This window comes from Somniosus microcephalus, chromosome 4 (genome assembly GCF_052327205.1).
Source record: "Somniosus microcephalus isolate GS21.2 chromosome 4, FLI_Smic_1.0, whole genome shotgun sequence".
NCBI lineage: Eukaryota > Metazoa > Chordata > Chondrichthyes > Squaliformes > Somniosidae > Somniosus > Somniosus microcephalus.
The window spans coordinates 195424090-195447041 of record NC_140990.1 but is presented as its reverse complement, the minus strand read 5'-3'; the positions used below and the strand labels follow the sequence as shown (position 1 = coordinate 195447041).

General features: G+C 48.3%; 1 protein-coding gene across 2 annotated transcripts in view; it reads left to right on the top strand.

Annotated features, from left to right (window-relative positions):
- The window catches only part of LOC147120110 (thioredoxin domain-containing protein 6-like), a 221116-nt gene that overhangs the window by 120743 nt on the left and 77421 nt on the right, over positions 1-22952 (top strand). For both annotated transcript variants that reach the window (XM_085985657.1, XM_085985658.1), the window contains exons 7-12: positions 5773-5848; positions 11689-11771; positions 15335-15427; positions 15936-16090; positions 17288-17487; positions 18756-18900. In XM_085985657.1, coding sequence (XP_085841783.1) covers positions 5773-5848; positions 11689-11771; positions 15335-15427; positions 15936-16090; positions 17288-17487; positions 18756-18900 — 752 coding nt within the window. The remainder of the gene's footprint in view (positions 1-5772; positions 5849-11688; positions 11772-15334; positions 15428-15935; positions 16091-17287; positions 17488-18755; positions 18901-22952) is intronic.

Below are 22952 nucleotides of genomic sequence, written 5' to 3'. Positions count from 1 at the left end.
GCCCGGAATTGTCAGAAATTCTCCCTTATGCCTTGATATTTTCTACAAGCTGTGAGGAAGTGCATCTCTGTCTCCACCACTCCCTGACTGCAGTGAGAGCATGTCCTGTCCTCTCTTGGTAGCCGGGTCTGCCTGTGTCTACCTTTTTCGATTGCTAGGCTATGTTCACTAAGTCTGTACATTATCAAGGTTTTTCTCAGTTTGCTATCCTTTACCCTGGTCAGGTAATCAGCCATGTTGTATTGTCTGTTTAGGGCCAAGTAGCAATTGAGTTTGCTTTGGGTTTTTGTTGGTTCTGCCCAATATGACAGATATTTTTCCTTTTGCTTTCACTGAGTCCCACGACTAGTTGACTGAGGGTATTCTTCTTTATGGTCCTCTCTTGGCATTTCAGGGCTTCGTAATGATAGCATTGGGGGTTGCTCATTTCTAGGTGTTTCCAAAATTTGGTGGCTCTTTTTTGGATAGTGATTATTAATGGATATTGGCCTAGTTCTGCCCTGCATGCATTGTTTACGGTTTTCCTTTGAGTCCGGAGGATACTTTTACAGAATTCTGCATGTAGGATCTCAATTGGGTGTTTGTCCTATTTTGCAAATTCTTGTTGTGTTAGTGGTCCCCACACCTCACTGCCATAGAGTGCAATTGGTTCAATTACTGATTTGAAAATTTTGAGCCAAATGCTAATTGGGATTTCTATTTGGATTGATTTTTTAATGGCATAGAAAGCCCTTCTTGCTTTCTCTTTCAGTTCATTCACAGCCAGATGAAAATTTCCCGTAGAACTGATTTTTTAAGCCCAAGTATGTGTAGTTAGTGGTTTGTTCAATTTTGGTTGTTCCTAGTGTGAAATTTATTTTGGGTTTTATTTTGGGCCCCCCCCTCCCCCCCCCCCTCGACTCTCCCCCCTCCCCCCTCCCCCCGATGTCCCGCCCCCCGATCTCCCGCCCCCGATCTCCCGCCCCGTTTTCCCCGCCCCCCGATGTCCCGCCCCCCCGATCTCCCGCCCCCCGATCTCCCCGCCCACCCGATCTCCCGCCCCCGATCTCCCGCCCCCAATCTCCCGCCCCCCGATGTCCCGCCCCGCGATGTCCCGCCCCGCGATCTCCCGATGTCCGGCCCCGTGATCTCCCGATGTCCCGCCCCCCGCTCTCCCGATGCCGCGAGCCCCGCCCCCCGATGTCCCGAGCCTCGCCCCCCGGCCTCCCGCTCTCCGGAGACCCGCCCTCCCGCTCTCCGGAGCCCCGCCCTCCCCGCGCTCCGCCTTCCCGAGTCCCGCTCCCCGTCCGAGCCGGCTTGAAGACCAGAGAGGCGCAGCTGCACAACCTACCGCGTGAGGCCCGGCCAGACCCAAGTCGCGCTCCGGGCAGAAGATGACGCGGACGCTGACTCCCGCCCCGCCCGCCTTTACTAAGATGGCGGCGGGTGGCGACGCTCGGCTCAGGCCCCCCCCCCTCCAGCCTTCACAAAGATGGCGGCGATCGCTGGCCTTTTGTCGATCGCGACAGGAGGCGCCTAGCTCGGGCGTGGCTGGTCAACAGATGTCCAGGCTTTGAGGCCTGGAAAAACGGTGAAAGGTAGGAAAATTATAGAGGTTCGACAAAAGATTTACAAATTAATTAACTTTTTTAAAAAACAATTTGTCTTTTAAAAGCAACTTTTTTTTTGCTGGAAATGTAGATTTGAAAGAAACACGCAGAAAGCGGGAAAAAGAAAGGAAAAGTTTGGAATCAAGATGGTGGCGACTCACCTCGGTTCAGAACGATAAGGCCCGCCCACACACGCACCGATTGGTCGACCGTCAGGTCACCGAAGTGTGGGATTGGTCAATCATCCCGTCACTCGACTGTAGGAGGGCCCGCCCGCACGCGACAGGAACCCGGCGTACGATTGGTCGACCTCGACGTCACTCTATTGCTAATGAGTGGATAATGAGATGCTAATGAGCGGAATTTTGAACATTTTTTGGGTACCGCGGGCGCAATTTTTGTCCGGCCGAAACGTCAATACACTTACGACCGTTTTGGAATGGTAAGCTTTCTTTTGATGTAATGCACGCGTAGGTACGCTCTATAACTTTCGAGTGCATAGCTGGACAGATGCACACCGAAGGACAGACAGACAGACAGATAGACAGACAGACGTATCCATTTATATATATAGACTAGCTGAAGTGCCCGGCGGTGCCGAGGGTCTTTTGAGGGCATGTTGTTGTTGGAAGAGAGAGAGAGCGACTGGGGGGAAGAGTGAGAGCGACTGGGGGGAAGAGAGAGAGCGACTGGGGGGGGAAGAGAGAGAGCGACTGGGGGGGAAGAGAGAGAGCGACTGGGGGGGAAGAGAGAGAGCGACTGGGGGGGAAGAGAGAGAGCGGCTGGGGGGGAAGAGAGAGCGACTGGGGGGAAGAGAGAGAGCGACTGGGGTAAGAGAGAGAACGACTGGGGGTAAGAGAGAGAGCGACTGGGGGGGAAGAGAGAGCAACTGGGGGGGGAAGAGAGAGAACGACTGGGGGGGAAGAGAGAGAGCGACTGGGGGGGGAAGAGAGAGAGCGACTGGGGGGGAAGAGAGAGCGACTGGGGGGAAGAGAGAGAGCGACTGGGGGGGAAGAGAGAGAGCGACGGAGGGAAGAGAGAGCGACTGGGGGGGAAGAGAGAGAACGACTGGGGGGGAAGAGAGAGAGCGACTGGGGGGGAAGAGAGAGAGCGACTGGGGGGAAGAGAGAGAGCGACTGGGGGGGAAGAGAGAGAGCGACTGGGGGGGAAGAGAGAGAGCGACTGGGGGGGAAGAGAGAGCGACGGGGGGGAAGAGAGAGAGTGACTGGGGGGAAGAGAGAAAGCGACTGGGGGAAGAGAGAAAGCGACTGGGGGGAAGAGAGAGAGTGACTGCGGGGGTAGAGAGAGAGCGACGGGGGGAAGAGAGAGAGAGAGCGACTGGGGGGGAGGGAGTGGGGGAAGGGGAAGGGGGAGGAGTGGGGGAAGGGGAGGAGTGGGGAGGGAGGGAGAGGGGGAAAGGTAAGGGGGGAGTGGTGGGTGGGGAGGGAGGAGTGGGGGAAGGGTAAGGGGAGTGGGGGAAGGGGGGAGGAGTGGGGGAAGGGGGAGGAGGAGGGTGAGGGGGGAGTGGGGGAAGGGGAGGCAGGGGGATGGAGGGGGAGGGAGGGGGGAAGGGAGGAGAGGGAAGGGAGGGGGGAAGGGGAGGGAGGATGGGGGGAGGGGAGGGGGGGAAGGGGAGGGGAGGGGGAAGGGGGTGGGGAGGGTAAGGGGGGAGGGGGTGGAGGGGGTTGGGGGGGAAGGGGGAGTGGGGAAGGGAGGTTGGGGAGGGGGGAAGGGGAGGAAGGGGAAGGGGGTGCGGGGGGGGGAAGGGGTTGGGGAGGGGGGAAGGGGGTGTGGGGGGGAAGTGGGTGTGGGGGGAAGGGGGTGTGGGGGGAAGGGGGAAGCGGGTGTGGGGGGGAGGGGGGTGTGGGGGGGAAGGGGGGTTGGGGGGTGTGGGGGAAGGGGGGTTGCGGGATGGTGGGGGGGAAGGGGGTGCGGGGAAGAGGGTGGGGGGGAGGAAGGGGGGAAGGGGGCGGGGGGGAGGGGGTGTGGGGTGGGGGGGATAAGTGGAGGTGGGGGGTGTGGGGGGGTAGGTGGGGGTCGGGGGTGGAAAGGGAGGGGGGAGATAAACTTAAAGTACAGGAAACTTTGTGCTATCCGGCACCCACCGGACCGAGCTGCTGCCTTGCCTCAAAACTGCCTACTCTCCAGAGTTAACGTTGAGAGATACGGAGATTCTTATCTCCGTATTGGACAACAAACACTGTTGCTTAGCAACAGCTTCTAAACACTCGGGTGTGGCCCTAAAGCTCTGTAGCTAAAGCTGTTGCTATAGCTACAGACCTTGCACAGCTTGACTGTTCAAACAAAGCAAAAAAAACAAACAAAAAGAATTAAAAAGGCTGCTGGTTTTTGCCGGTCTCTTCAGATTGCCGGATAGCTCACCTCCATAGCACAAAGTTTCCTGTACTTATAAAATATTTTTGGTAAATCTTTTTATAACATACACTTTACAACCTGACCAATCTTTTTATTAAAGAAGTGGTGCCCACCTCTCAGTGTGTTGTATCACAAACAATGGCCGCCGCTTGCTTTTCAGTTGGAAAGATTAGGCCCCGCCCACACAGTCGATTGTCTGTCTCGGTCGCCAGGACCCGATTTGGAGCACAGAAGCCCCACCCGCTCTATGTTCCTGTACTAAGATGGCCGCGCATGCACTCTGCTGCACACTGAATCAAAATGGCGTCGCTCTGAAACTTTTCGCCCTCCCTGACAAAGATGGCTGCCGTTAACCTGGGGCTGTCAGCAGGAGAAATTTCCTCAGCTGCAAACACAGGATCTCCAGATTATTATTCGGGGCTTGCGGCCTACCCCAGTTGCTTATGAAGCCTCCCCACCTACTGACCCCGGGAATGGAGCTGAGGCAGCACACCCTCTCCCCTCTGCCAGTGTTTGTCTCTGTCTAGGCCGGGAGCCTGGGTCTAGAGTTGCACTGCTGGCAGTTGGAGAAGCCTAGGCCCTGGGCCTGGAAAAATGGTGAAAGGTAGGAGAATTATAGAGGTTAGAGAAAAGATTTACAAATTATGTAACTTTTTTTTGAAACAATTTGTGTTTTAAAAGCAACTTTTTTTTGCTGGAAATATAGATTTGAAAAGAAACACGCAGAAAGCGGGAAAAAGAAATGAAAAGTTTGGAATCAAGATGGCGGCGACTCACCTCGGTTCAGAACGATAAGGCCCGCCCACACACGCACCGATTGGTCGACCGTCAGGTCACCGAAGCGTAGGATTGGTCAATCGTCCCGTCACTCGACTGTAGGAGGGCCCGCCCGCACGCGCCAGGAACCCGGCGTACGATTGGTCGACCTCGAGGTCACTCTATTGCTAATGAGCGGATAATGAGATGCTAATGAGCGGAATTTTGAACATTTTTTGTATACCGCGGGAGCAATTTTTGTCCGGCCGAAACGTAAATACGCTTACGACCGTTTTGGAATGGTACGCTTTCTTTTGATGTAACACACGTGTGGGTACGCTCTATAACTTTCGAGTGTATAGCCGGACAGATGCACACCGAAGGACAGACAGACAGACAGATTATCCGTTTATATAACCGTTTATATAGATAGATATAGTTTATGAACTAGGTAGACATCTGCTGGTAAAGGGAGTAAGGTGCTAAGAATATAAAAATGTAAGAAGGTAAAAATGGCCATTGATACCACCCATCTCTCTGTTATATAGGTTGTGGTTAAAAGCCCAATCTGACCATTTTCTTCATTTTGTTTCTCATCCTAAACCTATATCCCTCAATCCCTGCTCAATCAGAAACTATTGCCCTCAGTTCATTCAATATATTCAAGAAAGAGTTGGATATATTTCTTGATGCTAAAGGGATCAAGGGATATAGGGAGAAGGCAGGGACAGGGTACTGAATTTGGATGATCAGCCATGATCTCATTGAATGGCGGAGCAGGCTTGAAGGGCCGAATGGCCTACTCCTGCTCCTATCTTCTATGTTTCTATGCTTTTTAGCATGGCAGTCTATTTCATAACCATGAAATAGTTCTCCCTTAAATTCAGCTCATGTCTTCTTTAACTTCCTCTCATGCTCACTAATTGGCACAAAATATACTTCCAGAGCAATACTGCTGATGTTGAGACAATGGTTGCCATCCATCAATGAAAATTTCTAAGCATTTTAACAAGGCAATCAATCAAAGCCATAGTTTGTTTTTGGTATTTAGATCAAAGATGAAGGCTTGGCAGAAGAAGAAGAGGAGGAGGTGACAGTGCTGGAAGATAGCGAAGAGGAGGACCTGGGTAAGCAATGACATCTCAAGTAAAAACACAGCAACAAGGTGACCCGTGTTTTCAAAAGCAATACCTTTACATTGATAGATTGAAGTGGACATGGATCAGCTCAGTTAGTGTTTGGAAATTTATGAGGAAAAAATCAAGAGCCTCAAAAACATTCTTTTATTAAAACAAGGAAATTCTCTCTCTTTTATTTCTTCATGTCACACATCACCTGCAGCAGATGAATGGGTGACTTGTTCTCAATCATTGCCAGTCTGAAAGCAGCAGCTCAAGGTATTTGAGAGCAACCCAGAGATGACTGTTTCCCTCTATTTTTTTCTCTTTTCCTGTATCTCCACTTCCCTCTGCAGTGGCACAACTAAGCTCAGTAACTTAGTGTGTGTGGAATTCTGTGTCCCCTTTGCACTCTACTCCATGGTGCGTTGTATTGGTGCTCCAACACTCTGTGGAGCCTCCTCACAGTACTGTTAATGATAGCTTTGGGTAGAGAGCAAGGAACTAAAGGGGAGAGAACTGGCAAAAATGTTAACATTTTTTAGTTTTAGGAGAACTGATTGTACATTCGCCCATAGAGGACAGCAATAAGACACACGCTCAATGCCATCTTCAGGTGCTTGGAATCTGTATTCTGTAAAACCAAAAGAACAACTGTTAAGTCTGTGTGTTCTAGTTGTAATTACTAACACAGACTACAAGATTAAAGTTCAACAGGTCTTTACTGGTTGGAGGTCAGGACTATACTAAATACAATATTACTACACAGTGCTTATATACCGGTGGTCACCACCGGTATTACGTATACAGCAGCCAGAGAAAGTAGTACATCTCTTAAGGTGGAACAGGCTTAAGTTCTCTTAAGGTGGAACAGGTTACATACACCACAATCCTCCCTTTTTAGCTTAACAGTCATATCCCCATTTAACATAACATCATAACATATATAACTTCAGGTATAAACAGTTCAAAGGTTCAGTCTCTCAGGAGGCCTTCTGATTCGGTTTGGATAACGCCTTTCAGTGGTCTCTGATTCCTGTTGCTGAGGTGACTCCTCTAGTTGGTCTCCCATGCATTGGGTGTTATCATCATCAGGTACATTCCCTGCTGAGGTAGATGCTTCAGGTTCATTAACGTCTTCCACAGTTGTCTCTGTCGCAACCATGGGTTCGACCCTTGCTCTCGATTCTACCAGTTGATCCGCATGATGCCTTATCACATTGTTACCAATATCTACTGTGTACATCAGAGGTCCTTGTCTGGCCCAAATTGTTCCGGACTGCCATTTTTCGTTTCCATAGCCCCTTGCCAACACTGGTTGTCCTACGTCGAAACTTCGAGTGGACTTGTTATTAATATGCCGGAACTGTTTGTTTTCCACTTCCCTCCGCACATTTGGTTTTAACAAGTCCAACCTGGACCGCAACCTCCTGTTATAAAACATCATGGCAGGACTTTGGTTAGTCACTGCATGAGCGGCGTTTCGATATGCCATTAGGAAATTGTCCACCTTGTGCTGTAGCGGAATCTGATCATCGTTCATGGCCTTTATTGCCTTTTTGAATGTTTGGACAAATCTCTCGGCCAACCCGTTTGTCACCAGATGATATGGGGCACAGGTATAATGTTTCACCCCATTCTTCTTTAAGAATTTTTGGAATTCTTCCGACACGAACTGTGGTCCGTTGTCCGAACAGATCTGTTCTGGCAATCCGTTCCTTGCGAATATTGTTCTTAACACCGCAATTGTCTTTTCTGAAGTAGTGGTATTCATCTTGATCACTTCTGGCCATTTGGAATGTGCGTCCACCGCAATTAGGAACATGGAGTCCATGAATGGACCAGCAAAGTCAATATGTACGCGTTGCCATGGGGCTGAAGGCCATTCCCATGGGTGTAACGGTGCGATCGGAGGTGCATTTTGCACTTTTTGGCACCCAGCGCAGCTTTTCGTCAACTCCTCTATCTGTTGGTCAATACCCGGCCACCATACATAAACCCTAGCAAGACTTTTCATCTTAACTCCCCCCAGATGACCTTCATGCAGTTCTTTTAGAACTCTTTCCCGTAACTTGGGAGGAATAATCACTCTTGTCCCGTACATCAAAGTACCATGGCAGACGGACAGCTGGTCTCGCCTTGCCGAGAATGCCGGTAACAGAGGATCACCACGTGTTGGCCATCCTTTCACTGTCACCTCGTAGACTCTGGACAGTGTCGGGTCGTTCCTGGTTTCTCTTTCAATACTTGCATTGGTGACTGGTAAACACTCGATGATGGTCGAATGAAATAACTCAACAGGGTCAACTTTCGTCGTTTCTTCTTCTTCAGGTAGTGGCAGGCGCGACAGCCCATCAGCATTGCCATGCTGCTTCGTACCTTTGAATTCTATTTGATATTGATGTGCCCCTAGGAAAAGGGACCATCTCTGGAGACGCTGTGCTGTCATCACTGAAACACCCTTCTTAGGGTTAAAAATGGATACCAACGGCTGATGGTCTGTCAGAAGTGTGAATTTTTGGCCCTGCAGGTAATGATTAAACTTCTTCACTCCCCATACAAGGCTGAGAGCCTCCCTATCGATCTGCGCGTAGTTGCGCTCAGCGGAAGTCAATGATCTGGATGCAAACGCGACTGGCCTTTCCGTGCCATTTGGCAACTTGTGTGAGAGTACTGCCCCAATACCATATGGAGAAGCATCACAAGCCAACCGAATAGGCAGTGTCGGGTTGAAGTGAGCCAACACTTCCTCTGAGGTGATCAATTCTTTGCTTTTGCGAAATGCCTTCTTACAGTTTTCGTTCCATTCCCATGGTACCCCCTTCTGTAAAAGAGCGTTTAGCGGGTGCAGTACCGTGGACAGATTTGGTAGAAATTTATGGTAATAGTTAATCAATCCTAGAAACGACCTCAACTGAGAGACATTATCCGGAGCGGGAGCCTTTACAACTGCCTCTATCTTGTCAGGAGACTTATGAAGCCCCTCCCGGTCAATGACATGACCACAGTACGAGATCCGCTTCTGAAAGAACTCACATTTCTGCCGATTAACTCTAAGTCCATACTCTTTCAGTCTGTTGAGCACCAGTTCCAAGTTTGCGAGGTGTTCTTCATCACCATCACCTGTAATCAGAATATCGTCCAGGTAACATTGTGTGCCTGGAATTCCCTGTAACACCTGATCCATGGCCCTCTGCCAAATTGCTGGAGCCGGTGCCACTCCAAAAACCAGCCTATTGTACCGGTACAAACCTCGATGCGTGTTGATCGTGAGGTATTGGCGTGACTCTTCTTCAACCTCCATCTGCAAGTACGCCTGCGCCAGGTCTATCTTGGTGAAGTGTTTCCCGCCAGACAACGAAGCAAAAATATCCTCAATCCGCGGAAGCGGATACTGCACCGTGTGAAGCACCGGATTAACGGTGATTTTGAAATCTCCACAGATGCGAACCTTCCCTGGTTCTCCTGGCTTGTTGCTCGAAGGACGTTTCATAACGGGAACAATGGGCGTAGCCCACTCACTCCAATCTACCTTAGACAGTACACCTGAACGTTCTAGTGCTTCCAGTTCCGCTTCTACAGTAGGTCGTATTGCATAGGGTACCGGTCTGGCTTTAAAAAATTTTGGGTGTGCATGTTCATCAATCTTGATGTTTGCCGTAATTCTTCTCAGTGTTCCCAGTCCCTGCTGGAACACCTCTTTAGCATCATCCAATATTTTGGACAATCGTTTAGGTTTGACATCTGTTTCCCCGGAATCTACCGTTAGTGCCTTCAAGGAGTGCCAGTCCATATTCATTTTCCTAATCCACTCCCGTCCCAGTAGTGGTGGACCTCCTTCAGGTAGCACATATAAGTCCATTACTTGGCTTTCTTCGCCCTTGCGGACCACTTTTACCTCTATCTTTCCGATGGGGTACACTCTTTGCCCCGTGTATGTTTTCAATATAATCTCCGTATCCCGTAGGGGAATATGTTGGAATAACCTTTTGTAATCTTTCTTATTCATGACCGTCAATGCCGATCCAGTGTCCAATTCCATCTTTACTTGGACTCCTGCTATCTGAAGGGTGACCCAAATTGTCTGGAGATCTGCATCCTTACCAACGTTGTGTACTCTTAAGCTACCCAGTTCATTACTGCTAGCGTCTGAATCTGACTTCTGTTCGGTCGAACTGTTCTTTGTCACCTTGTGTACCTTTATGTATTTTCCTTGCGGTGACTTTTTGTTGCTGGTCTTCTTTCCTGACCGGCATACTTTAGCTATGTGGCCAAGCCTGCCACACGTTCTGCATTCTTGGTTTTTAAACCAACACTGGTTCTGATCGTGCGTTGTCTTTCCACAACGATAACATTTTACAGTACTCAAACCCAATTTATTTGTACTGAGTTCCGGTGACCATAGCTGCATTACTGCCGTGCCTCTCGCTGCGGCTTCGTGTGCTGCTGCCATAGTGACCGCTTTCTCAAGCGTCAGCTCATTCTCCTCGAGCAGTCGCTTTTGTGTATCTTCTTTTAATAAACCACACACAAATTTATCTCGTAGCGCCTCTGTCAGTCTCGTTCCAAACTGACAGTACTTTGCTAGGTTACGCAATTCCATTAAATATTCAGCATTGCTTTCATCCTTCAGCTGCCTTCTGCTGTAAAATTTAAATCGTTCCGCTAGCATCAGCGGCGTGGGGTTTAGATGATTTTTCAGGACAGTAACAATCTCCTCGAACGTCTTATCCGCCGGTTCATCTGGTGATAAAAGGTGTTTCAATTGCCCGTATGTCTTCGCGCCCATTAAGTTTAATAATGTTAGTGCTTTCTCTTCATCTGGGATTTTATTTGCTTTACAATAATTTTGTATGCGTTCTACATACATGGCCCAATCTTCGATGTCGCTATCAAAGGTATTAATGTTCCCATGTTTAGGCATCGTTGCAATTTAATTTATTTTTACTTTTATCCAAGATGGCGGCTTCCCGCTCTTGTCTTCGTCCTCCGCCTACAAAATGGCGGTTTTCCCACGCTTGGCGGTCTTCACCCGTCCCCCGACGCTGTCTCCGCTTCACCGCGGCTCTCGCGCCTTCAGTTGCCCCAGACGCTGCGCCTTTTTAGCCCGAATGCGGCCCGGCCCTTATCACCAGCCGCGATCGATGTCCCCGTGCTGCGCCTTGCGGCCCGGCCCTTATCTCCGGTCGCGATCGATCTCACCGCCCTTATTCCTCTGTCTTCCCTCCCCGTCTGTACAGCCAACGCGGCCGACTTTCTGGTCGCGTCGCTGCCCGGCTTACCCACCACCGAGGTAGAAAGAAGATAGCTGACAGCCGCTGATGGAGGCTTCGAGTTCAGGATGTCTTCTGCACTCTGGTTTCTCGATGTCTGCCGCGCGACGTGTCTTCCAGCAGGGTGATGAGGGTGGAAGCCTCTCTTCGACGTCCGTTCTGTGGACGAAGCCGTCGTGGATATAAACTGCTGCAGGGTAAGAATCGGACTCGTCGCCACTGTTAAGTCTGTGTGTTCTAGTTGTAATTACTAACACAGACTACAAGATTAAAGTTCAACAGGTCTTCACTGGTTGGAGGTCAGGACTATACTAAATACAATATTACTACACAGTGCTTATATACCGGTGGTCACCACCGGTATTACGTATACAGCAGCCAGAGAAAGTAGTACATCTCTTAAGGTGGAACAGGCTTAAGTTCTCTTAAGGTGGAACAGGTTACATACACCACAACAACCAAGCCCTAACCAGCTCAATCATTTGAATGCTCTGTTAATCAGTCTTTAAATCTGCTCGAAAAGTTCTAAAAACAGTTCCTTCTGTGAGTCACCATATCTGTTTTACTTTAATGCAGCTGCTGCCATCAAGGCTTACACTGTGGCAATCATCAAACCTGATGCTGTAGCTCATGGCAAAGCAGACGAAATGATAATGAAGGTGAGAAGCAGAACTTCAAATTGTTAGTGATATAAGTCTCTGAAGAAGCTTAGTTTCAATCTATTGATATTACATCTCAGTTTTGAATTTTAATTTTAGTTTGATTATGGATCCAGAAATCCCTAAATATAAAACTGTTAATGCTGTACTGGCTTAAAGTAAATCTTGATTACTAACAGCAAAAGTTTTCAATTCTGGCAAATGAAAATTGAATACTTACATTTTTCCTTTGATGTGTTGTGGTTTTGACAAGCTTTCCGCACTCTTCTTTTCATCAGTTAAATCCACAGGTTCTGACTGACTGTACTCAAATTTACACCACTGGACTCTAAATGGGAGGAAGGAGGTTTTTCCAGTGGATCAGCCAGTAAATGTACTGGTCTGAGTTGAGTTAGCTGATGCCTCTATGCCCCTACCTGAAGGACTGGGAAAACAATCAATCAGCGTTCCCGTTTGTTACCTAGTGACCCCCTACTGGTATATGTACATGTGTGAATGTTGGGTGAGGATGGCATGACCGCTGCTTTTGACAGTCAGGGCTGGATTTTCCCTGCGGAGGCGGGATGGCGGCGGGAGAGCTGGTTGGCGGGTTCTGGTCCCACTCCCGTCTGCAGCCGCTCTCTCAGAAAGATTTTCCGTAGATTGGCCTTGTTAAGCCCGCCCTGCGGGGTTCCTGGCCAATTAACAGGAAACGGGTCTGGTGACGTCATTTGATGACGCATCATCAGCCGGTTTCCTTAAAGGGACAAAGGCCACAATGATTTTGAAAGTTCTGCTGTCAAGTGTTCTGCAGCATTGAGGTGCTGCAAACACTGACAAGCACTGCACAAAGGTGCATATCTACACCCAGGCTCACACATAGCTCCCTTGATATGCTTATGGAGGGAGTCACAGCACGCAGGGAGATTCTCTGCCCCTCCCATGGGCGGAAGAGACCTCCCCAGGAGATCAACGCAGTCTGGTTGCACATTGCACAGCAGGACACAAGCAGGGATGTCGTCAGGAGTCCCAGGTTGCAGTGGCGCCGTCCTTTCAATGATTTCAGTAGATCACGAAATGTTACTGCAAAGCCACAGTCAACCTCACCCTGCTGTGTCACTTATTGCATCCCCATCACTCAGCCTTCCCTACCCTATTCCTGCATATCTTTACTCACACCAACTTACCTTGCACCTCCACCCATCCCTAGCCACTCTTCACACTCACCCTCATCCTACTGCAAGCATACCAACTAACAACACACAAGGGTAGGCATTTGAAAGGTTTAGCCAATGTTCATGTGAAGTTTCTGGTAATGTGTTGTAATACAGTGAAATCTATATTTTCAACACTTCACCTTATTGGACAGATCAGTGCGCACCTTGAGAAATGTCTTACTGAGTTCCAGTGAATGTTGAGACATAACTTCCCCTCCCCACCCCCGCTATAGTGATGAGAGTGCATGGAATGGCTTGGACATTAAAGGGATGCTTTACGGTGCTGGTGTGGGATGGTGTTAACCTGGCGCATCATGTGGCAGCCAGGGTTTACAGCGTCAAGTGAAGTTATTCTGGCCATGGTGATGCCATCACTGGCCTCTCGGGCAGCAATGTTGTCAGGGGCTGATACCCTGTGTCCTGTGCAGCATCAGGTGATGGTGGAGAAGGTTGGTGATGTTGGTGTGCCTGGTGATTTTGGTGTTGGGACTGGTCGTGGAAGGATCCAAAGGACAAAGGTGTGATTTTTCCAAGGGCTGCAATAGATGGCAGCTGCAGGTGAGATGACAGAAGCGATCTGTCAATGGTGAGAGAGCTTGTTCCAATGAGATGGAACTGATTATACAGTTGGCTTTAAACATTTGTAAGCTAAAGAAATCTATATATGTCTCACAAATGCAGTAACCAACAGTTTCTGAGCTCTGAAACTGAACACCTGCAACATGGTATCCTTTACACCACTTCTGCAGCTGTCAGCTTATCAGATACATCAAAGCAGACTCAACTCACGACAGGACAAGCTGGCGTATTCCCCAAACAGTGGGTAACCCGTGGGGGAGCATGTAAAATTACAAGGTAGCCTCAAAATAGCATTAAATTGGCTGTTAACAAGCCATTTAATGATCTAAATTGTCTCCCCCACCGCTTGGTGTCGGGTCAGTTCTGCGCAGACAGATCCGACACCCGGGAGACTCGCGTGGAGACGGGTTGACAGCGGGTTTCCTACCCACTGTCAATCTTTGCTATTTTGACAGCGGACCCGCCTCCAAACCTGCCTGCTGAGCGCCGGCAAAATCCAGCCCTCATTGTCCTGACTCAGACATGAAGAATGACCACATGAGCAAGATGCTACTGCCTGCACTGTATCCGAACCTAAGTGTAGGATCCAACAAGGTAGGAATTGGGCACCAAGGACATCCACACATACAATACTAGACACAAGTGAGTTTGGTCACTTTTACCTGGTGTGACCTGTTCTTGTTGCTTGCAAGCAAGAAATACCCATTGCCAAACTTTCTGTATTAAAACACCATGCAACTTATATAACAACCAATTTAAGAGTATTAAAGATGCAATAGAAAAGAACAACATTAAATGGAGAATACTCACAGGAACACATTCATATGGGACTCCCTTGACTGAAAAATGGTTAAAAATTAGGACAGGTTGCTTCTTTACTGGCATATTTTGCACCGTGGATATTTTTTTGACCCTGTTAATGTTAGAAATACCAGATTACATAATGTACCAAGGTCTATGTAGAGTTGTTAATAAAAAAGAATTTCAAAATACGTAGGGGTGAAATTCAGTAGCGCCCTGTTTGGGGCGCTAACTTTTGAAATCTTGAAAAATTAGCGCCAGGTGCTAATGATTGTGAGCTTCCAATAAATTGGCTGTTAGCATTCCAGGAAGGAAGTGGAGCACTAAATCAAGCGCTACCACTTTCCTTGGAGCACTAATGCTGATAAGTGGGGCGGTAGCGGTTATGGGCTGCCCAGTGTCAAGGGCAGCGCTGCCGGGAACGGAGGCTCCTTCCCTCCCTTAAAGGGAAGAGCCATTGCTGCAGGCTCGGCACTGAAACGAGGTCCCTCGTCGCTGACATCAGCCGCGATCCGACATGATCAGCCCCAAGCCCTCTAGCAGAGTGCAGGGCTGATCGATTGCGGCCGAAGAAAATGCTGAAAAATGGACGTAAGGCATTAAGAAAAAAATGTTTTTCACACAACCTTCATCACCTTTAAAATCACCCATGCGGCCGGCCACCTTGACAACGCCTCCTGCAGCTGTCGGTGTTGTCGCCCAGCAATGTTGCAGAGGGCGGAACCAAATTTTGGGTCTGGGGCGCTACTGGGGCAATGCGCAGCACGATGACATCACGATCTCCGGGCACAGAAGATCGTGGTACTAGGGGTTACCGCCGCCGCAAACCTTGACGGGAATTTTGCGGGCATCGGTACTCCCGCTGTGCCCGGTCACAAAGCTGGTAGCGCCCCGTTATTGCCCCCTGCAGGCGCTAATGGGAGGTGCAAAGGAAGCAAATTTCTAGCCCTTTAAAGTTCCTGCTAATGTTTTTCGGTGTTTCCTCAGATTCAGGAAGCAGGCTTCGAAATTTTCTCTAATGAGGAGCGGAAGTTGACAGAGGAAGAGGCACGTGATTTCTACCAAAACAGAGCAGAAGAGGTGAGTGGAAAAGTATTCGAGTGGGAGGTGTAAAAATCAAAACGTATCTCAGCATTGTTAATGTGAAAAAGTAGAGATAAGTATAAAACAATGTCCTCGCTTTATATACACATCTACTTTTCTGCTAAATTCAGAAAAACAGAGCTGCACCGTGATGGATGCAATGGACCTCCTTCCTACAGCACCATGCCACCAGGGTGAAGTGTTAAGTAGGGGGCAGCCCCTTTCCTGTATGGAAGTAAAAAAAATTGGATAGTGCACCACTCTTGTGCACCTCCTTGTGACTTATTACAGAATGGCCGTGACAGAGGCGAGAACTAGCAGCATCGGCAGAGGCCTGGGAGCTAGTCATCTGTCTATCACCTTAGCTGGCAAATAGCATATGTAAACTTGAAGGAAAGAAGAAAGTAGAGAACACCATACCAGAAAACATTATACAATAAGATATTGTAATTCTAATAATGTGTATTGAATTTCCAGCACTGTTTATTTGTTCTTGACTTTATAGTCTCATTTTGAGGAGCTCATTCGCTTCATGTCCAGTGGCCCTTGCTGTGTTCTGATCATATCCAAACCTGAGGGAACAGATGATGTCATACCATTGTGGAGAGAGTTTATCGGTCCAACTGACGTAGAAGTTGCAAAGCAGGAGAAACCTGAAAGGTACTGAAGCACAAGGGCATGTCCCAAGCATTGTTCAACCAACTACTGTAGTTTGACCAACATATCCCAGAGCAACTTGAATAAATCTACCCAAAGCATTCCAACACTATGGGCCAAAAATTCGGGTGGTGGGCTTCCCGCGGGTGCAAGCCCCCGATCTGCACTCACCCTGCGCGCTGACATCTGAAGCCTGGGCCTGCTTGCATTTCCTGTCCCTGGCCCGGTTCAGATGTCAGCGCGCTGTGCTTACCTGATCCAGCGGCGTAGTTAGTGCGATGTGCCGGCTGGGATCAGGTGAGCACTGTACAACCAATCAGGGGAGGGGAAGGTTCATTCATGAGTTTGAGAGTAAGAACTGTCAAACTCATGAAAACTACGGGGGCCCAAAACACTATTTAAACTTTAAATAAAAATTTAAAAAACTTCCCAATCATTAAATTAAGTATAAATAAGTTAAAAAAATAATTTAAACAATAATTTTTTTTTGGAAAAAAATAAATTTTTAATAAAAAGGGTCTAAAACTAAACTTACCTTATTGTAGATTCTTTAAAATAATAAACCTGTGGGAATTTTTTTTCTAAATTACACTAAAACACCACTTACCTGTGAAAATAAATACTTACGTGTGCTTTTTACAAGCGTAAAGACCGGAGGCCTTTACACATGCGCAAATCCCCCAAAACAGAGGAAATCCAAGACGCACGCGCTGCCCCCTACAGCGCATGCGCTAGCCTCTTCAACTCTTGGGTTGGAGGAGAGGAAATGCCGGTTTTCAGCGCATGCGCTGTGCAGGCTGAAAAACCGGCATTTCCTCCGGCCAGACGCGTGAGTACCCTTTCCGTACTCACGCGTTTGGGGAGGAATTTCTGCCCCTATATGTATATACAACCCTATCAGCTTTATTATGAAGCTTTTGACAGCAGATTGGGAGCAGGTCACTCAGCTTCTCATTAACGATTAAATGCGCAGTGCAGAGAGATCTGGAGAAGGGGCGTGAATACCTTAAAAAGAGGGCTCACCCTCAAATATAAATAAAATAAAAGTGTTCAAAACAAATGACAACAATATTTATGCCACGTTTTATGTGTGCCAACTAACAACTGTTTAACTGCTTTGAATAGTAACATTGAAGTTACAGAAGGCTTTCAGTTAGTTTCCTGAGTGCTTTCTAATTCTTACTGGATTTTCTTCCAAAGTCTCCGAGCTCTGTATGGTACTGAAAATGTACTCAATGCAGTCCATGGAAGTGATGACAAAGACCAGGCCAGCAGGGAGCTTGCCTTCTTCTTCCCCAACTTCGGAGCTTCTTCTGAGGTCCAGAATCAGGCTCAGCAAGGCGAGAGGGTAGAGAAGACCCTGGCTCTAATCAGGCCGGATATATTAAAGGAGAAAAAAGGTGAGAGCCATTTCCTTAGCACTGCACCATAAATGGCTCTGTGTATGACCATGGACTCACAGGCATAGAATTTATAGCACAGGAACAGGCCATTCAGCACAATTGATCTAAGCCTCCTCTCGCCCATCTTCATCTCACCCTTCATCTAACCCTATCCACCTATCCTTCTATTCCTTTCTCATGTGCTTATCAAGTTTCCCCTTAAATGCATCCATGTTATTCACCTCAACTATTCCATGTGGTAGCAAATTCCACATTTTCACCACTCTCTGGGTTAAAAAAAGTTTTGTGTCCATCATACATCAAAGTGTCACACTTCGTTGCAGATGTAAAACAATCTTCCACCAGTGTGGAAAATGTCCCAACGCGCTTCAGAGGAATTGAATTAAAAACTATTTTAATGGCCGTTAGCAGCTTTGGAATGTGGAAATTTCTTCTGCTTGAAGTTTGTAGTGTAATAAAGATGCACATGACAAAATAGTTAGCTATCCAACAGAGTGTTTGAAATGACTTTGAATGTTTTCTGTGGGGAACCACTGCCCCCTCCCCAGAAGCCCAAGGCTCGGTGTCCCAGAGCTTTCACTCTTGGCTGAAGAGTAGCGGGCTGCAGCTCCCAGCAAACATCTGTACCTCCAATGCCAATACTTTTCACTTAGAGGTGGGTGTCTGGAACTCACTGCCTGAAAGGGTGGTAGAGGCAGAGACCTTCATCACATTTAAAAAAGTACTTGGATATGCCCTTGAAGTGCCATAATGTGCAAGGCTATGGACCAAGAGCTGGAAAGTGGGATTAGGCTGGATAGCTCTTATTCGGCCGGCGCAGACACGATGGGCCGAAGGGCCACCTTCTGTGCCATACAGTTCTATGATTCCTATGATTCTACTTGTACAATAAAGGATTTTTATGGAGAAGAGCCTGATTCCAATAAAATTAAGGGAGGGGATGTGGCGGGAGGGTGGGGGATGGGGGGGGGTGGTGGTGTGGGGGGCTTCACTAACACAGAATAAATCTAAAATACTAAAGTCATACAACTTTTCTGCTTCCAAAAGAGTCCAACTGTGTATTCCAGCCAGGTACATCATTGCTCGGTGAAAAAACATGAGTTGCACTACATGATTATATGCATTATAATATCATGCTTGGTCTTGTCATCAACAGATGTTAATTTTAAACCCATTCAACCTCTCGGGCATTATAAAAATATGAATGCCTAGATGTTTGTTATTCTACATGGTCCTAATATTAATCCTTTATCCCTGACGTGCAGATGATATCCTGCAGAAGATTGCTGAGGCTGGTTTTATGATAGCCCTGCAGAAGGAGGTCTTACTGACAGAGCAACAGGTTAATGAATTTTACAGCGAGCACACAGAGGAAGACTACTTCCCAGCACTCCTTCAGAACATGACCAGGTATCAATTCCCAGTTCATTCCTTATAGCCTTTGTGTATATTTAGGGGCTGTAGTATATTGCAGAATCCCTTATTCAGTCTCACAGGGCAGTCGTACATTGATGAATCTCTTGTGTACATGGTTGGTATGGCAGCCAATTTGACTAGAGTTGTGGCTGATGGATAGAGAACTTTTGGCTACTGAATCACTTGCAAAAAACAATTTCAGGGATAAAAATGTTTCTTTTCTAATTGGTAGCCAATTGACTATCTATACCAAATGCAGTGGGCTATCAAAATTGTTCAATTATAAATATTTTACTGCTTCCATAGCATTGCCAAACTTTCCCGCTATCTCACCCCTTCCATTGAACCCCTTTATCCATGCTTCCATTACCTAAAAATTCAACTTCTTGGACACTCTCCTTGCTGGTCACCTGAACTCTTCCCTATATCAAACTCTGACTTGTTTAAATCTCTGCTGTCTGCATCTCGTCCCTCACTAGATCTCACTCACCTATCACCCTTACGTCCACTGTCTGGCTGGCTCCTAAAGCATCAAATTCAAAACCCTTGTCCTCATTTGGAAATCCCTCCATGGCCACTCCCCACCCTACCGCTACAATCTCCTCCAATTCTATGTATCAAACTGTGCCACATGATCCTCCGACTCTGGACTCCTTTGCAGCCCCCTTTCTGTGTGCTCCTTACTTGGTGGTAGAGTTTTCAACCATCTTGGACCAACCCTCTAGAACTACCTCCTGAAATCTCTTCTTCGTCTCACTACTTCTCTCGTCTCCTTTAAAAGCCTTTAATAGACCCATATTTTTGACTATGTCTTTGGACAAGTCCTCTAGCGTTGTTATTACATTAAAGGCTGGTTGTTTAAGTCACTGTATATCCCACTGAATGGCTCCAAGATATTTTCCTGCTATTAGTGGAACTCGCTGCCGACGGACATGGTGGAAGCGGAGACACTCAATGGCCCAGAAATTCGGGTCGGAGGCTTCCCACGGGTGCAAGCCTCCGACCTGCACTTACGTAGTGCACCGGCCGTTGAGCTGTGGGCCCGCATGGGATTCCGATGCGTAGTGCTTGCGTATCCCAGGGGTGCAAGTTAGTTTGATGCGTCCCCTGGGATCACGTGGGCCATGAAGAGCCAATGGTAGCAGGGAATGCTTCATTCATAAGTTTGACAAGAAGAGCTGTCAAACCTATAAATACTATAAGCCCCAAAACATCACTAAAACTTCAAATAATTTTTTTTTTAAATCACATTTTAAAAATAACTATAAATTACATGAAATAACTATTTTAAACAATAATTTAAACTCTTGAAAAAATTAATTACATTTTCTAATGGGGCTAAAAATAAACTTACCTTTCTTTAAAGTATTTAGAAATAATAAAGCTGTGGAAAAAATGTTTTAATTTTAATTAATTCACCACTTACCTTGCTAAAAGCAGGCCTTGCGCCTGCTTTTTATAAGTGTAACTGCTGGAGACTTACCCTCCCGGGAAAACCTGCAAAAAAAACATAAGTTCGATGCGCACACACTGCCTCTCCGGCGCACGCGTTACACCTGTCAACCCCTTCTTTCAGGGGAATGGAAGTGCTGGTTTCCCGCGCATGCACAGTGCATGTACGAAACCGGCACTTTCGTTGGGCCTACGCGTGAGTACCCTGTGCGTACTCACGCGTTGGGACCCGAATATCTGGGCCAATGTTTTCAAAGGGAGACTGGATAGGCACTTGAGGGAAATAAACTTGCAGGGCTACGGGGGATATAGCTGGGGAATGGGACTGACTGGTTTGCTCTGCAGAGAGCCGGCACCGACTCGATGGGTCGAATGGCCTCCTTCTGTGCCGTTATGACTCTATGGGGGAGAAATTGGGTGGAGCCGCAAACGGGGTGCCAAGCTCGGCTGGGCGCCAGATTTTGCGCTGCGATCGGAGCAGCAGCGATCGCCGGAAATTCAGCTTGAGCGCCCCAAGAGGGACATGGGGCGAGGCTCGAGGCGCTCCGCGTCCCTGTTAGGGCGCTGAAACTGAATATCGCAGCGCAACGTGCCGCAGTGCCACATGCTGCGGCACGGCGCGCTGCGGTACTGCAGGCCTTCCTCCCATTCTTAAGGGGGAGGGGCCTGCACCAGCACGATGAGCGATCGCGAGTGCCGGCAAAAGAGCCCGGCACCGAGGAGAAGTGCCGGGCTCTCGGAAAACAGCTGGCAATGCCGCGGGGGGAGAACTGGAGGCCGGGGACGAAGGTGCTGGCAGGCGGCCGCCGAAAAAAACGGCCGCCCCGCACCTCCACCTTAATTTGTGCCACTGCCGCCACAGGTAGGCCCCGTGAACCGGGCGCGATTAGCGAGCGGCGCTACAGAGGCGGTCGCTGCCAAATATCGTGATCGGGGCGGTAGCGGGGCGCTGCGCACACCGATGATGTCATTGGTGGTGGCGCAGCGCAACAGGCTAACGCCACCATTAGAGCCCCAGCTAAATATCGCGGGAGGCGTGGCCAGTGGCGCTAAAGCCACTGAGTGCCCTCTTTAGGCGCTAACTGGTGGCGCAGCCCACCGAATTTCTCCCCCTATGACTCTATGGGAGAGAAATTCGGCATCGCCCTGTTTGGGGTGCAGTTATCGGCCGGGTGCAAAGTTTAGCGCCTGGTGCTAATTATCGCCTCCGACTGCAAACTTGGCTTCTATCGCCCCTGGAGGTGATTGGAACGCTAAATCAGACGCTACGCACCTATCTTAAGGTGCTAACACCGAGGAGCGAGGCGCTATCTCAGTGCGCTGACGAAGCTCATGTGATGTCAGTCAGCAATGGCGCACAGACACACTGGCGCTGGCCAGTTCTTAGAGGGGAGGGTCGATCTTGCTCTCCATCCACACCTTGCTCATTGCAGCCTTGAATCTTGGCCTGGAGAGACCTGTACATCAATTCTGCTGGAAAGAACAATGGAGCGGCCCAGGGAAAGATGTCAGAGTGCAGCCCCCATAGTCTCTTCTAAATTGATGCAAGGAAGATCAAATCAAAATGAACCTGCAAAGTGCTGCTCAGTACCCAAAACTCCTCAACACAGCATTGAATATCTCCAGAATTCTCTCTCTCTCAGTCAGAATGCAAGGTGCAAAAATGTCGCCGAAAAAAAGGCAGGAACTGGTCGCCTTTAAATAATGCTCCCCCAGACCCTTCCCGACTGCAAAACGCTCCCCTCAATCTGTCGTTGCTAGCGGCAGGCGGTAAGGCAGGGGGTGCCACTCAATATCCGGTCCAGGGCACTACTGGGGTGTTGCACGCTCGACTGACATCACGCTCTTGAGGCACAGGAGATTGTGGCAGTAGTGTTTAGCGCTGCCGCAAAATGTCTGGTCAATTTCGCGAGCGGCGCAAACATCGCCGCGCCCGGGCGCTAGTTGCTTTGCACCCCAATAGCGCCCTCTTAAGGTGCTAACGGGAGGCGCAATGCAACCAAATTTTTCCCCCTATGACTCGATGGTGTGTCTCAGGTATCCCTTGTCACAGTGTGTCATAGCTTAAAGGCAATTTAAAAGTATTCGATCTCCCCTGATGTAACATCATGAGGAACAGCGGATGTGAGGCCACCGTTCATCCATTCCTAATGTCACTGGAGCAGAACTTCATAGTATCATGTAAGGGAGTGTTTCATACAATACATCTGCTCCCAGGCTGCCTCTGACCATGTTAGCATACAAACAAGTGGCGCCTGAATTTACCAGGGTGAATTTAGGGATTATAGAGTAATTCAATGAAGTTGTCTTCTTTAATTAATGATTTTTTAGCAACATAAATGTTTGTTGTAGGCATTGCCCTATGCTCCTTTGGTGGAGGAAATACTTTAATATCTCAGTATCCCACAATTGTTAGGGCAGAAAGCGGGTAGAGGGGGACCATGGTGGATCCTCCAGCACCCTCCTGCATCAAGGGAGCATGTCGGAGAGTCCCCGGTCCTTTCTGAGAAATTCTGTCCTTAAAATGAAGCATCAGCAGAACTCATATCAACTGAGAGCAGGTTTGAGTCCCTTTGAGGCATTCTGAAAGGCCA